This window comes from Pteropus medius, unplaced genomic scaffold, assembly GCF_902729225.1.
Source record: "Pteropus medius unplaced genomic scaffold, Ma_sr-lr_union100, whole genome shotgun sequence".
Taxonomy (NCBI): Eukaryota; Metazoa; Chordata; class Mammalia; order Chiroptera; family Pteropodidae; genus Pteropus; species Pteropus medius.
The window spans coordinates 1-13617 of record NW_024349569.1 but is presented as its reverse complement, the minus strand read 5'-3'; the positions used below and the strand labels follow the sequence as shown (position 1 = coordinate 13617).

The window sequence follows — 13617 nt, the reverse complement described above, 5'->3', positions numbered from 1 at the left end:
AACTCTTATAGTTCACCTAAAAAATACTGTACATTTCATAGTGAACCAGAATTTCTCAAATTTATTAATTTTGCCTATATAACTGGATTTTAATTTTCTATTATGCTTTTGTGCCTCCAAAAAAATATTATAGGTACATGTACACATGTTATATGATATGTATACGTTAGGATGCTTTTAGCTGCAAATAACACCAGAAAACCCACTTAAAAATGATTATACAACAAAAACAAGTTAATGGCTCATATAACGAGATGTTTTAAGGAAGGCTAGTTCCAGAAGTTTTGTTGGTTTAGCTCAGTGATTTCATCATGGAACCAGGTTCTTTCCATCTCCAAAGCTCACTGCTCCCCTACCTAAGGACTAGCTTAGAGAAATATCCAACAAGGAATAGGATACATTAGGACATGTGAGAATAATATACACCCTGTAAAGTCAAATAGATTTTTGCTCTTAAGTACTCTTTCTCTGATAGGTTTGTGCTGCTGTAAAATAACAGCCTGTCTTTGTTGCCTGTGCACGTTTTGAAATATACCCTTGATATAAAACTCCTTGTGATAATGAACTAGTAATGTTACTGGACAAATAATCAGTTCAGCAAGTAACCATAAGACTTGTTTATCTAAGGATGACAATGACCATTTAATGTGCATCTATAAAACCAGAACAAAACTTTTATTGTAAACAAGAAAAAAACTTTTTTCAATTAAGACTTATCTGGAAAAATAAGCTAAAAATTATGAAGATAGTTAAATTTTTTATTTAGCAACATTTAGATCGTATTTCAAATATACAGTAATTTTTAGAACAAAGAATGAGTCATATTACCTTTGTTCTGGCATTGTTTTTTTGATACAAATATGGTAGCATGATAAAAATTCTTTTAGTTAACTTTTATAACTTGATTACAAAGAGCCTTCCCCCCAAAAAAATTATCAAAGCCTTTATTAGTTTTTTTAAGAGTCTCTCTTAATCCTTTGATAATCCAGATTATTTCAGTTTGAAGCACCAATCGTGTATCATTGTTTTATTATATTTTCTTCAGTTGTAAAAGTCCTCACTCCGCCAGGTCTTCAAATGTTAAATGGCTTTGCATGTGATTTAAGTTGTTTTATGACATTCCTTTTACCAGCTTCAGGTCTTCTATCTTTTCCAAGAATTATGATTTCAATTTGTTTTGTATTTGCATTATATCGGCTAATATTTATAGCACCAAGATTCACTGAAAGACTGACGGAAGGGGTTACCGCAGTGGATAGAGATAGCTGCTGGTATTGAACAGAGACATATTTGGGCAAGAACTAATTTTATAAGAAGTTAGTTCATCAGTAAATATTTATGATGATTTTTTCACCTGATTGGCCTAGGTAATTAGGTATTTGGTTAATGAAGATTCTGTCTGTTGAATGCCTCTTAGAGGGCTGTATTGTTCATTATATCACCTATTCTCTCTCCAGACTCATGTTTTCAGCCAGTAGTTATTGAGTCCAGCTTGATCTCCTCAAATAGAATTTTGAATACAAATTTTTTGTGTGTGAAATGACTCGAGCTGCTTAATTTCTGTGCTGCCAGCTTAATGATTTTATAGCTTCTCTGGTTTTTTTCCAGCCTGCTCTCTGTATAGTTTGCTCCAGAGATGCTGTGATGCCTCAGCAATTCTCATCACTTCTGTTTGTCGAGAATGACTCACAGGGTACTTCTCTTTTAGGAGTTTGTTGCTTTAATGGACAAATGTTTCATTATTTTCCGATCTTCACAAACTGGGGGAAAAAAGATATTTTCTTTATAGAGCTTAAAGCAACAAATACAATCTGGACCGTGGGCATGTGGACCTCATCTCCAGCCTCAGATTCAGCCTTCAAAATTTGCACATATAACCAACATTTATAGCCTCAGAAGCCAAACAGTTTCTTTTTCCTAATTTGTCTTGATTCCTGGCTCCAGACTTTATTCTTATCTGAGAGTCCTCAGAATATTTACATTTTTGTTCTATCTAACAGATTATCTCTGCTGTGTAGCTCCATTCTCCCTTCTCTCATTCTTTATAGCTTATTTGAGATATTTTCCAATGTCTCAGTCATGCCCTTAACATTAAAAGGATAATGATCTGCCATCCTTAGTGGGCGTGTATTTCTTCTGCATTCGTTTGTGTGTATGTGCTTTGTATCCATAGCCATGGTTACTTCTGTATGGCTGCGTATATTGATGTAGATGTGGAAAGAGAGTATTTAGTTGCATCATTATACAATCAACATGGCATTGGGCCAGATCTTAATTTTTTCTTTTTATCTAATGTATCTCTAACATTTAAAACTTCTATGGACAACTAGGTCTGCTGATTTGTAGGCTGGAAATAAATATTCTACCTTATTTGATTATGTTCATTTTTGTACATTGAATTCTGTTTTCACTTTTCAGCATTTACTAACTAATATTCTGAAGATCTCTTATTTTTGTGTAATTTTCTCATCTTTCAATATCTCTTGGAAGCTAAAATTCCCTTTTGTATAAATTAAGCAAATGGGATTTTACTGACAGTTCTTAAAGTGTACTCCTTATCTCCCTTATATGGAGTAAGATCTCCATTATTCATATCCCTACAGTAAGGTAACGGCACAGAGATTAACCTATTTCAGCCAGCATTCTGCCAACAGTGTCTGTTTCACAGTGTGACATCATAAAATAGAACATTTTGCTTTATTTGGAGCCTTCAGAGTACTGATTCTTCTCTCTTTTCAGTTAGAATGTGTGCATTTACTTTGTATCAAGATAACAACGTTATATCATTCTAGCTATATTACAAAACTAGAATGAAATTTATCAGTTGAGTGTAGCAGACTACAATGGAAGCCCATTTAGGAGATGTAGTTGGTACTGGTGGTTGGTTGTTAATTGAAAAGTCACTTAAATTGTGGAATAGTAATTAAAGATACATACATACACATTTCAGACATTTTATTTTAACTTACATATAAATTCCTTCACCAATATTTTGATGTAGGGTCTTTTTCTTTTTCATTTTTATTTTTCAACTGGAGTTGTCATTCAATATTATTTTGTGTTAGTTTCACTTGTATAGCATTGTAGGGCCTTTCTTTCTGTTAGAGTCCACTGTCTGCCTAGTCTTTCCAGTTTCCATTTCTTTGCAGTGAAACTTAAAGACATCTATAAAAGCATCTGAGTGTTTTGATGTTTTTATTTCTAAGATTTTATTATTGAATCACATCTGTTACAACAGTTTATTAATTTGTTCACTTTTATTGAGTCTTTCAACAACATTCAACTTAATTTATATAGAAAAAAACCTGTCTTACTCAGTTTTCATTGTTTTACATAATATTTCATTGAATTAAATAATTGTAAATCAAGTGTAGCTCCACAAAGAGGTTTGGTAACATACATAATTGACTTGTTAAGCATAAAGGTCAACTGGTGAGAATGGAAGTGCATGAACATGTTGGAGAGGCACTATCAACAAACATTCGGGGCCTGAATATGCATTATAGAAGAAATGGAACATATTGATTGGTTAAATGGATGTGTTAAAAGAACTTTTATTATGTGACTAGCATTGTCTCAGGCAATGTGGGAAATAAAAAATACCTCAAGCTTTGATTTTTTTCTCCTCAGATTTTGTACCTGAATATTCAACTCTCTAAAAGACATTTTATCTTTTCTAAATCAAAACTCATTATTTTTTGTTTTCAGCTATTTATCCCCCACTACTATTCTTCCATAAAACAAAACAAACTTTTACTCTTCCTTGGTTTCCTGTTCTTGTCTACCAATTGATTGTCTACTAATTGATTAATTTAGAACCTAGGAAATATTCTTGACATGTATTTTGAAGATTATGGATTTTGCTCTCAAGTACTGTTTTAACTGCATACCACAATATTTTCTTTTAAAAAACAGCATTCTAGAGGTGTAATTGTCATACAGTAAACCACACATACTTATATATACTCTCATGTAAAAGCTTCCTCACACTGAAGACAATGAATATATCCATCATCCCCAAAGATTTTCTCATCTCTCTGTGTGCCTCAACACTTTAGATTACTTAATATTTTCTAGAATTTTTATACAGGAATCATATAGTACATACTCTTTGCTATGTGGCTTCTTTCACTCAACAAAATTATTTGAGATTCATTCAAAGTCTAAGCTTAATTGGTATCTTTTCTTTCTTGTTGGACAGTATAAGAACTTTAGAGCATTTTAACTCAATTACTCCCTTCTAATTTATATGTTACTATTATTGTATATTTGAATTCTCTTAATTTTTAAAGGCATTTCTTTGATTTATATAGTCAATGTTCATTTAGACTTGTTTACCATTTTCTTTGCTTTTTATTCTTTCTTTTCTCTCACACCTTTCATCTTGGATCATTTTGCTTTTGTATAATGTTCAACATATAAATTCTCTTAGTCTAGGTCTGCTATTGGCTAACTCCATTTTATTTTTGTTCTGCAACTGTCTTTATTTTACAACTTCTTTTTTAGGTATATTTTCACTGAGTATAAAATTTGAGGTTGGCAGTTATTTTCTTTCAGCATACTGGAGATTTAATTTACTTTCTTCGGGCTTATATCATTGCTCTTATTACCCTTGAAGGGACCTTTGTTTATATCTCTGGCTCCTTTTAAGATTTAAAAAATAAATTATTGTTTTCTATAGTTTTATTTTGATATGTCTGATTATTTTGCTTATTTTGATGGGCTTGCTTATTCTGCTTAGGATTTATTGGATTTCTTGAATCTGTGGATTGTTTTTTTTCCATGAATTTTTGAAAACTCTCAGCTATTGTCTCTAGATTTTGCCTCTGTCCCATTCTCTTTCTTCATCTACTTTTTCTCTATGTTTCTTTGTTTCACTTACCCTCTCTTCTGTATTTTCTATATTTTGTCTCTCTATGCTTTACACCAAATAGTTTCTTCTGTCAGTAATTCTTTTTTTCCGCCATGTCTGATTTGCTGTTAAACCCATTCATCAATGGTCTGATTTCAGTCATGCTGTTTTTCTGTTTTCGGATATATGTTTGGTTTTTCTTCAGATTTACAGTGTATTTTTAAAAATATCATTTCTAGTTCTCTGATGAAATTCTCAAGCTTAGCATTTATGTCTTCGAACATGATAAGCATCTTTGCTTTTTAGCCTGTATCTGATATTTGAATATTTGAGGTCACTTTTGTTCATTTCTGTTCTCCCTGCTTAGGCTGTCTTTATCTAGAGCAGGTACTATGGTTTACTCTGATTTAGAATGTCTGAGATGAAGGCTGGTTTTCTACATTTATAAAAAGCTCACAGGCAGTTTTGATATTTAACTGGGATTTGACCCATTGACTTAGAAAATGTTGAAATACTAAATCTGTATAGAATCAGTTCTAAGAAATACTAAATCTGTATAGAATCAGTTCTAAATTTTAGATTAATCTTTCAGACAAAGAATAAGTAGAAATGAAGTAATATAGGCTCCCAGTGGCAGTTTTATCATCATTCAGTTAAATATTCCAGTGAAGTGCTAGAAACTGAAAAAGTTAAAGTGTGTGTATATTGTTTCCATATTCTTAGGTGTTTGCCCTGGGACTGGATTCAGCATTGGACAAGTCAGGAGACATGGGTTCTAGCTCATCCCTATTAGTAACTTTTAATTGATCATGGAGCACTTTCATTTCTGTGCTTTCTGTCATAAATTGAAGTTGGCAGATAATTCTAAAATTTTAAGGAAGTTGATAATCATTTAATAATAACAGCAGCTACTGTTGCTTTTACTCTTACCACCAGTACTACCATTACCATGATCATTACCACCAGCAACCACCCTTTTATTTATTTATTTATTTTTGGTGTGTATCTCATAGTTACTATCTTAAATTAAGATATAATTGACATATAACATTATATTAGGTTCAGGTATACAGCATAATGATTGGATAATGTATGTATTGTGAAATAATTACCACAGCGTCTGGTTGATATTCATCACTACATATAGTTACTTTTTTTCCTTCTGATGAGAACTTTTAAGGTCTCTCTTAGCAACTTTCAAATATACAATACAGTATTATTAGCTATAGCCACTGTGCTGTACATTACATTCCCAGGACTTATTTATTTTATAACTGGAATTTTGTACCTATTGACCACCTTCACTTATTTTCCACCCCTCCCACTGCGCCCTCCACCTCTGGCAACCACCAATCTGTTCTCTGTATCTTTGAGTTCATCGTTTTTCTTTTTTTTAGATTCCACACACAAGCGAGATCATATGGTATTTGTCTTTCTCTGTCTTACTTGTTTTACTTAGCATAATGCCCCTAAGGTCCATCCATGTTCTCACAAATGGCAGGATTTCCTTTTTTATGGCTGAATAATATTACACACACACACACACACAGAGATATATTTTTGTGCGTGCATATATCTATATCTACATATCACATTTTCTTTATTCATCCATCAATGGACACTTGAGTTGCTTCTGTGTCTTGGTTGTTGTAAATAATGCTGCAGTGCACATGGTGATGTGTGTGTGTATCTTTTCAAGTTAGTGTTTTTATTTCCTTTGGATAAATTCCCAGAAGTAGAATTGCTGGATTGTATAGTAGTTCTTTTAAAAATTTTTGAGGAACCTCTATACTGTTTTCTATAGTGGCTGCACCAATTATATTCCCACTCACAGCGCACAAGCGTTCCTTTTTCTCCACATCCTCACCAACACTTGTTATTTCTTGCCTTTTTGATAGCCATGCTAACATGGGTGCGGTGATATCTCATTATGTAACAACCATCTATTCCATGCCAGGCCTGTGGTAGGTACTATATAGTAAGTGCATTTTTCTTCATGAGGAGCAATCCAGGTCTTCAGGAAGAGATATACTCATGACTACTATTGTTCTTGTTATTTTGGCTGTCTCATTTTGGTTATCTTTGCACATGATTCTGTTGGTTTATTTTGCTTAAGGTAGAAAGCCTAGAAAATAAAGGGAATTTGAGAAGCCTTCTGTCCAAAAATATAAGCTATACCACTCTATTTTTTTCCCAAATAAATTGTTTATGATGAACGCATTTACTTATTCACTCAAAAACATTTGTTGAATATAATCTTCTAGACAGAACCTAACAAGTAAATAATAATGAAATTAAAAAAAAATTTTTTTTTAAGCTAAAATGTTTAATTACCTTTGTAGCCTGAGTAGGCTTATATGGCATAGGTAGATTTATGTATTTATTTTTATTTATTTATCTATTTGTTTGTTTGTTTGTTTGTTTATTTATTTAGGCAACCCTTGGTTGACCTCACAGATTGCAAGGACCTTGTCAGCTTACAATGTCTTATTTTTTGTGCCTATTGCACCTGGTCTTCCTAGGTGGTCTCACATCCAAGTACTAACCAAGCCTGACCCTGCTTAGCTTCTGAGATCAGATGAGATTAGGCTTGTTCCAGGTAGCATGGCTGTAGACTAGGTAGGCGATTTAAAGATCACTGACATTAGCTATTGATCTCCAAGGTGTCCTAGGCAAAATTTCTATTAATTCCTCCTTCCTAGAAAAATATGGCATACCAGCAAGCTTCTCATCTAGCTGCTTTTCATTTTAGCAAAGTACACTTCTGGGAGTATCCTCTTTTGTAGAGAGACAGAAAGTTATGTTTATTTTTTATTATTATTTTTTTTTAACTAAAAATGTTCCGAGTTCTTCTTCTCCCCCACAATGGACTAATTGTCTCTTGATATGGTGGGATTCTATTTGTAAATCCAGGGAAAGTCTGTAAACAGACATTTTTGACATTGCTGTATTTCTTTGTAAGTAGTTTGTAGCTTCAGGAAGACTGCAATTGTGAGTCTTCCTTTTTTCCTTCTTTCTTTTCCCACTTGTTCAAACATGCCCCTAGTAGACATAGCCATGATGAGCTACGTGGAATCCTTGTTTGCTATTTAAAATAAAAAGCCAAACTCTTATTTGGGTCCATTGAAAACGTTAGTGCAACTACAAAAGATTTCTATTTGGCAGGCTGTGGGAAACAGGTAGACTTCTCTTTATTCTGCTAAATTCTCAGCTATGAAATATTTTCTGCAGTTATAGTCACTTCTGTCCTCTCAACTTTCATCATGCTCTATGAATCACATATCATTCTTCACACTATATTGTCTCTTCCCTATATACTCTAGGATTTCAAAAGGTTAATGATACCAGTTTTTTTTTTCAAACCAATAAGAATCAGGATTAAGTGTGTTGTCTTTCTCAGAAGTGTTCTAGTAGCAACTCATTCTTCAATTTCTTGTTTAGCCAACATGGAGATCTATTTATTTCTTCATGTACCTTTCTATTATGAATCTTATCTTTACTTGAGTGATAGAATGATAGCTGTGTTTGGGGTTTTCATTCTGGTGTATTTTGGATGTGTAAAGGTTTTATAAGATCAGAATGTCTAGGGTTTTCTGATGTTTGTTTGCTTTGAACTGAGCATTATCCTCAGTCATGCCCCATAAGCTTGCTGGGAGCTTGATTTTTATTGACGCTGCCATCTCAGAAAATAAAGAGAATAGGTAAAACCAAAAAGAATAATTGGAAAAAGCTCCTGTGGAGCAAAGCTGTCACATGGCAGAATGATTCAGCAGTTGCAGGGGAGCATTACTGATCATGAATCTTTAGTGAATTTTTTAAAAAATCTTTTTTTTTTTTTGGTCTTTTAACAAGCATTGATGTTAAGATACAGATATTTTAAATGTGATAATGATAATACTTTATTTTTCTAATGGAATGTTTTTTTAATAACTTTAATTTTCATAGAAAATGTACATTTACTTTCATAAATAAAAATAATTTTCTAAATTAAAAAAGTTATACTCTTACTTTTATATACCTGTGAGATAATAAAAAAAATATATATTGGTCTCTGCCCCAGGTTCCTGGCACAGAACTTCTAAAACCCTTATAATTTCCTAAATGATAAGAGACTGAAAGCATCTTTTTTTCTAATATTTTGTTTTTCACTCCTGATTCCTAACAGAGTTCTTCAATCTCTTGGAATTTCCTGGGTAATACAATGCCTTTGGGGGCTGGTCACCAGAAAGAACAAGCAAGGATTAAAAGCTTGGAATTTTCAAGCTTTCCCCTCCCCCCTCATTCTCCAAATAAGGGAGAGGGGCTGAAATGGAGTTAATTAGGCTACATGATGAAGTCTCCATAAAAATCTCAACAGTATGGGGTTCAGAGAGCTTCCAGATTGGTGAACACATGGACATTCTGGGAGAGTGATGTGCCCAGCCAGGTTGTGGAAGCCCTGTGCCCCTTCCCACATACCTTGCCCTACACATCTCTTCCACCTGGATGTTCATTGTATCATGTCCTTTTATAATAAACTGGAAACAGTAAAGTGTTTCCAAATTAGTGTCATGTTGATATTTCTCCTGTCAGTTCTAATCATTTGTTGAAACTGAGATTTCCCTATTTTAAAATCATTACTTTCTGTTGCTAGAAGGGAATGTGTTTGAATTTCACAAATATATATGTATTGTTTATTTGTAAAACATGTTGCATATTAATTAGCCTGAAACTGTAACCTCTAGGTGGGCAGAGAGCTTGTCTCTTATTCACCGTTGCACCATTTGATACACAATGATTAATAAATATTTGTCTAATAAACGAATTAGAATCTAGTCTCTCAGAATACTTTCCAATTAACAGTTTTCATTCTTTTAAACCACAAATGATTGTGTCTAATACAATAATTAGTAAATATACTCATTATTCTTTCCTTTGTATAGACTTTAGCGTCTATTCAGAAAATTGAAGCCTATATGTGTTGGTTTAAAAATGGTCCACAGTGGGTTTTTATTCCGAACATTTTATTATGAAAATTTTCATATAGAAAAGTTGAAGGAATTGTATAGTAAATATCAGTATACCTACCAAATGGATTCTACACTTAACATTTTAACATGTATGCTTTATCAAATGTCTGTCCATCAGTCCTCTATTACTTTATCTTTTATTTATACATTTCAGGGAATTTATAGGTTATCAGTACACTTAACCCCAAAACTTCAGAATTCATCTACATTGTTTATAAATAGAATGCTTTTAAATATGACTGTTTGAAATTGTATATGATCATTTGGAACTGATACTTGTCAGAAAATTAAATTCTATCATCTTACTCTATTTTCAGTACTTAGATTGGAAGGTCAGATGGGAAAAGGAAGAACCAGCTTAGATCTGTATAATTCTTTATAGTTTACAAAAAATATTCATGTGCATTATGTAATTTGATACAATATTATTATTAATAATAATAGTAGCTAACAAGTATTGAATACTTACTTTGTGCCAGATACCATGCTAATGAAGGTATTATGCTAAATTCTGTTCATCCCACTGATACTTGGTTGTCTTATTTATTTTTCGAAAGGATTGATTTGTTCACTCAAAAAATATATTTTTAAGCCCTGTGCCATGCCTTTTAAATTCTCATTTGTCAGCTGTTGCTATGTTTAGACTGATTCTTTTGGTATTTGGGCTCCTGAGGACAAAAACATTTTCTTGGGTGTTATAGCTTTGTAGATTGTTATTCGTAATAATATTTGAGTACAACTTGGGAAGAGTGACTGAAAATGTTCATGTGTTCTTTGATTGTCTCTTATAAATTAGCCTCTAATATCCAAAATGTTAGATGACTTTAAAGGCAAAATGGATTATATGAGAGTCTGTCTCTAATAATTATTTCTCTTTGGATTAGTAATTTTAATATTCTATTAAGAACTATTTTTTGTATTGTGTGCCAGATACTGTGATTTATATCATTATATATTTAATTCACATAAAACTCTGTAAGGGTTGATGGAACTGAGACACAGAGAGATCAAATGACTTGTCCTAGGTCATATGGCTAGTAGGTGGATCAGCCAGGATATGAGTGTTTCAGCTCCAAAGTCCTTGCATTTGGCTACTGCCCTAGCATTTTACATAGTATGCTCAATCCTCAGACCACCTGCATAATTTCCTGCCGTGAGTGCTAGAAATGCAAGTTCCTGAGCCTCACCCTAGATCTGCTGAGTCTCTATGGATGAAGTATATCTTTTAGTCATCAGTTGATTTTTATGTGCATCACAGTTTGAGAACGACTGCGCTATGTGCTATTCCATAAGCATTATCATGTTTTAATTTCTATTAGCCTAGAAAGATAGCCAGAATCAATGAATCATTCTTATCCTTGGAGTGTATGATAATTTGGATTAACCTTTATGCCTTCATCTTTACTTTAAGATTGTCATGGATTTTAAACACCCAGATGGTGTCACTGTGCCAGTTATGTTGCCTCGTCGGAGTTTGCTGGTGATGACAGGAGAATCTAGATACCTTTGGACCCATGGGTAGGTATAGAAATGACCTTGAAGATAGGGTACCTTTTGCTTTGTGAGAGTTCTCATTCTTTCTTCTGTGAGCCACCAGAACCATGCCCCATGTCTGCACATTGAGGCTTTTGGGTTTAAACCCCCAGGGACATCTATGGCTTTTTTTTTTTTTTTAAACAATAACCTTTTATTTTGAAAATTCAAATTTAAAGAAAAGTTGCAAGCATAATACAGTGCACTCCTTCACCTTCCACCTAGATATACTAGTTGTGAACATTTTGCCATGTGTTTTATTTGTCTCTCATGTGTTATTATTTTTGCCGAATCATATGAGGGTAAGTTGCAGATGTCATGACTATTACTCTTATGTGCTTCATTGTATGTTTCCTGTATCAGAGGTTGGCAAACGATGGCTTGTGGGCCAAATTCAACTCTTAGTCTGTTTTTATACAACTAAAAATGGGTTTTTACATTTTAAAAGGATTGTAAAAAACAAAAACAGCAAAGAATATGCAACAGACACCGTATGTCGTCCTCTGTGCCTAAAATAGTTACTGTCTGGCCCTGTTACAGGAGAAGTTTGTCCACCCTGTTCTATACAACTGTAGTGCAATCCTCAAATTCAGGAAATTCAACATTGAATTTTATACAATCAATCTTTAAATTTTACTAGTTGCACTTTACAGTACTATCACAAAGAAACCAGAGCCTGCCAGTAGTTAAAGCAGCAAAACCAGATTTTACTCAGGAACTATTGTAATAGAGGAAAAGAGACCTCAGGATAGAACTGGGCTCAGTTTCAAATACAATAAGGAAAATGGGGATTTATAGCCAAGGAACCTGGGTTTGGGGATGGGGCTTGGTGGATGGCAAATTTCTGACTAAACCAACCATAGGATTCTTGCTGAAGGCAGCCCAGGGTGATCAGATAGTGGGAGATAGTGGGGAATGAGGAATTTCGTCAGCTATGGAGAATGATCAGATATCAAGGGTGGGGAGTTCTGGCTAAACTGACTTAGCAGGATTCTTGTTAAAATTGGGCTCTTGAAGGACATGCCCAGGAATGGGGCCTACTTGGGCTCAGCGGAGTCTGACTAAACTTTGGTCAAGCAGAGAATCTTTGTCAATACTTCATTGTTAGTTTTCCCTCTGACCTAGGATCTGTCCATGATCCCGCATTATCTTTAGTTGCCAAGTCTCTTTAGTCTTCTTTAATTTGAAACAGTTCTTCTTTTCTTTGTCTTTCATGACATTGATGCTTTTAAGGCCAGTTTTTCAGAATTTCCCTCAATTTGAGTTTGTCTGATTGAATCTAATCTGAAAGAAATGGTTTATGCACTTTTGGCAGGAATATATCTTTAGCCTTTTGAGAAGGGAGCATCACACAGCTAAATTTTATATATATTATACTTAAAATACTGCTGAGTTCTGTACTTAATGCTGTCCTGCTTAGAGATTTTAGCTGATGTGCTTTTATAAGAATTCAAGGAAATGAACATGTACATGAATTTGTAATTTGTCCTTAATGTGAGCCATTAAAAACATATGACCTGATTTTGTGCACTGAAGCTTAAATTTACCTGACTTTTTTCAATGGTTATTTAAAATATTTTTTATTTTTATTTATTTATTTTTTTAACGCCTACAGCACTTGGTATTCTAAGGTGGTCTCCCCATCCAAGTACTAACTAGGCCCTACCCTGCTTAGCTTCCGAATCAGATGAGATCAGGCACGTTCAGGGTGGCATGGCCGTAGACCTAAAATATTTTTACTTACAGGAAATGAGAATGGTGATGTGATCTGTTGGTTTCAGTTATTAATAGAATTTTGAGAATATTCACATTTTCTTTTTTTTTAGGTTCAAGCATTACTATTATAACATTTAAACTTACGAGTAATGGTATTACAGCAAATACAAAATAAAAAATTACTTTTTAATAGGTCTGTGTTAATGAAAATATTTTAATTTGTTTTGAGTAATGGTACAGATTAGTTCTCCTAAACTTTGTTTTCATCACATTATATTCTTTTGTTCAAAGCAAATTGCGTTGTTAAATGTTAAGAGTAGTATCTCAAGAGGATTGAATTGCAGCTAATACCAGTTTTTAAACCTTTCTCTAGATTCAAAATTCTCTACAATATTTCAGGGAAAAAACCCTCAGTATTATTTTTAAAGGCTTCTGTTGATTCTCATTGCCTGTAAGTGATTGTGTGTGTGTGTATTAGGAAGAGAGTGAGAAGGAGGGGGAGTGTTA

General features: G+C 33.4%; 1 protein-coding gene and 2 pseudogenes across 2 annotated transcripts in view; 1 reads left to right on the top strand and 2 right to left on the bottom strand.

Moving 5' to 3' along the window:
* The window catches only part of ALKBH8 (alkB homolog 8, tRNA methyltransferase), a 52760-nt gene extending 41295 nt beyond the window's left edge, over positions 1-11465 (top strand). The window contains exon 8 of one of the 2 annotated variants that reach the window (XM_039883152.1): positions 11273-11465. In XM_039883152.1, coding sequence (XP_039739086.1) covers positions 11273-11383 — 111 coding nt within the window. In that variant the 3' untranslated portion in view covers positions 11384-11465. The remainder of the gene's footprint in view (positions 1-11272) is intronic. The other variant, XM_039883153.1, reaches the window with a different exon arrangement.
* Positions 7350-7468, bottom strand: LOC120619039 (uncharacterized; annotated as a pseudogene).
* A 1535-nt stretch (positions 11466-13000) lies between the features above and the next one.
* On the bottom strand, positions 13001-13119 carry LOC120619044 (uncharacterized; annotated as a pseudogene).
* Positions 13120-13617: the final 498 nt, after the last annotated feature.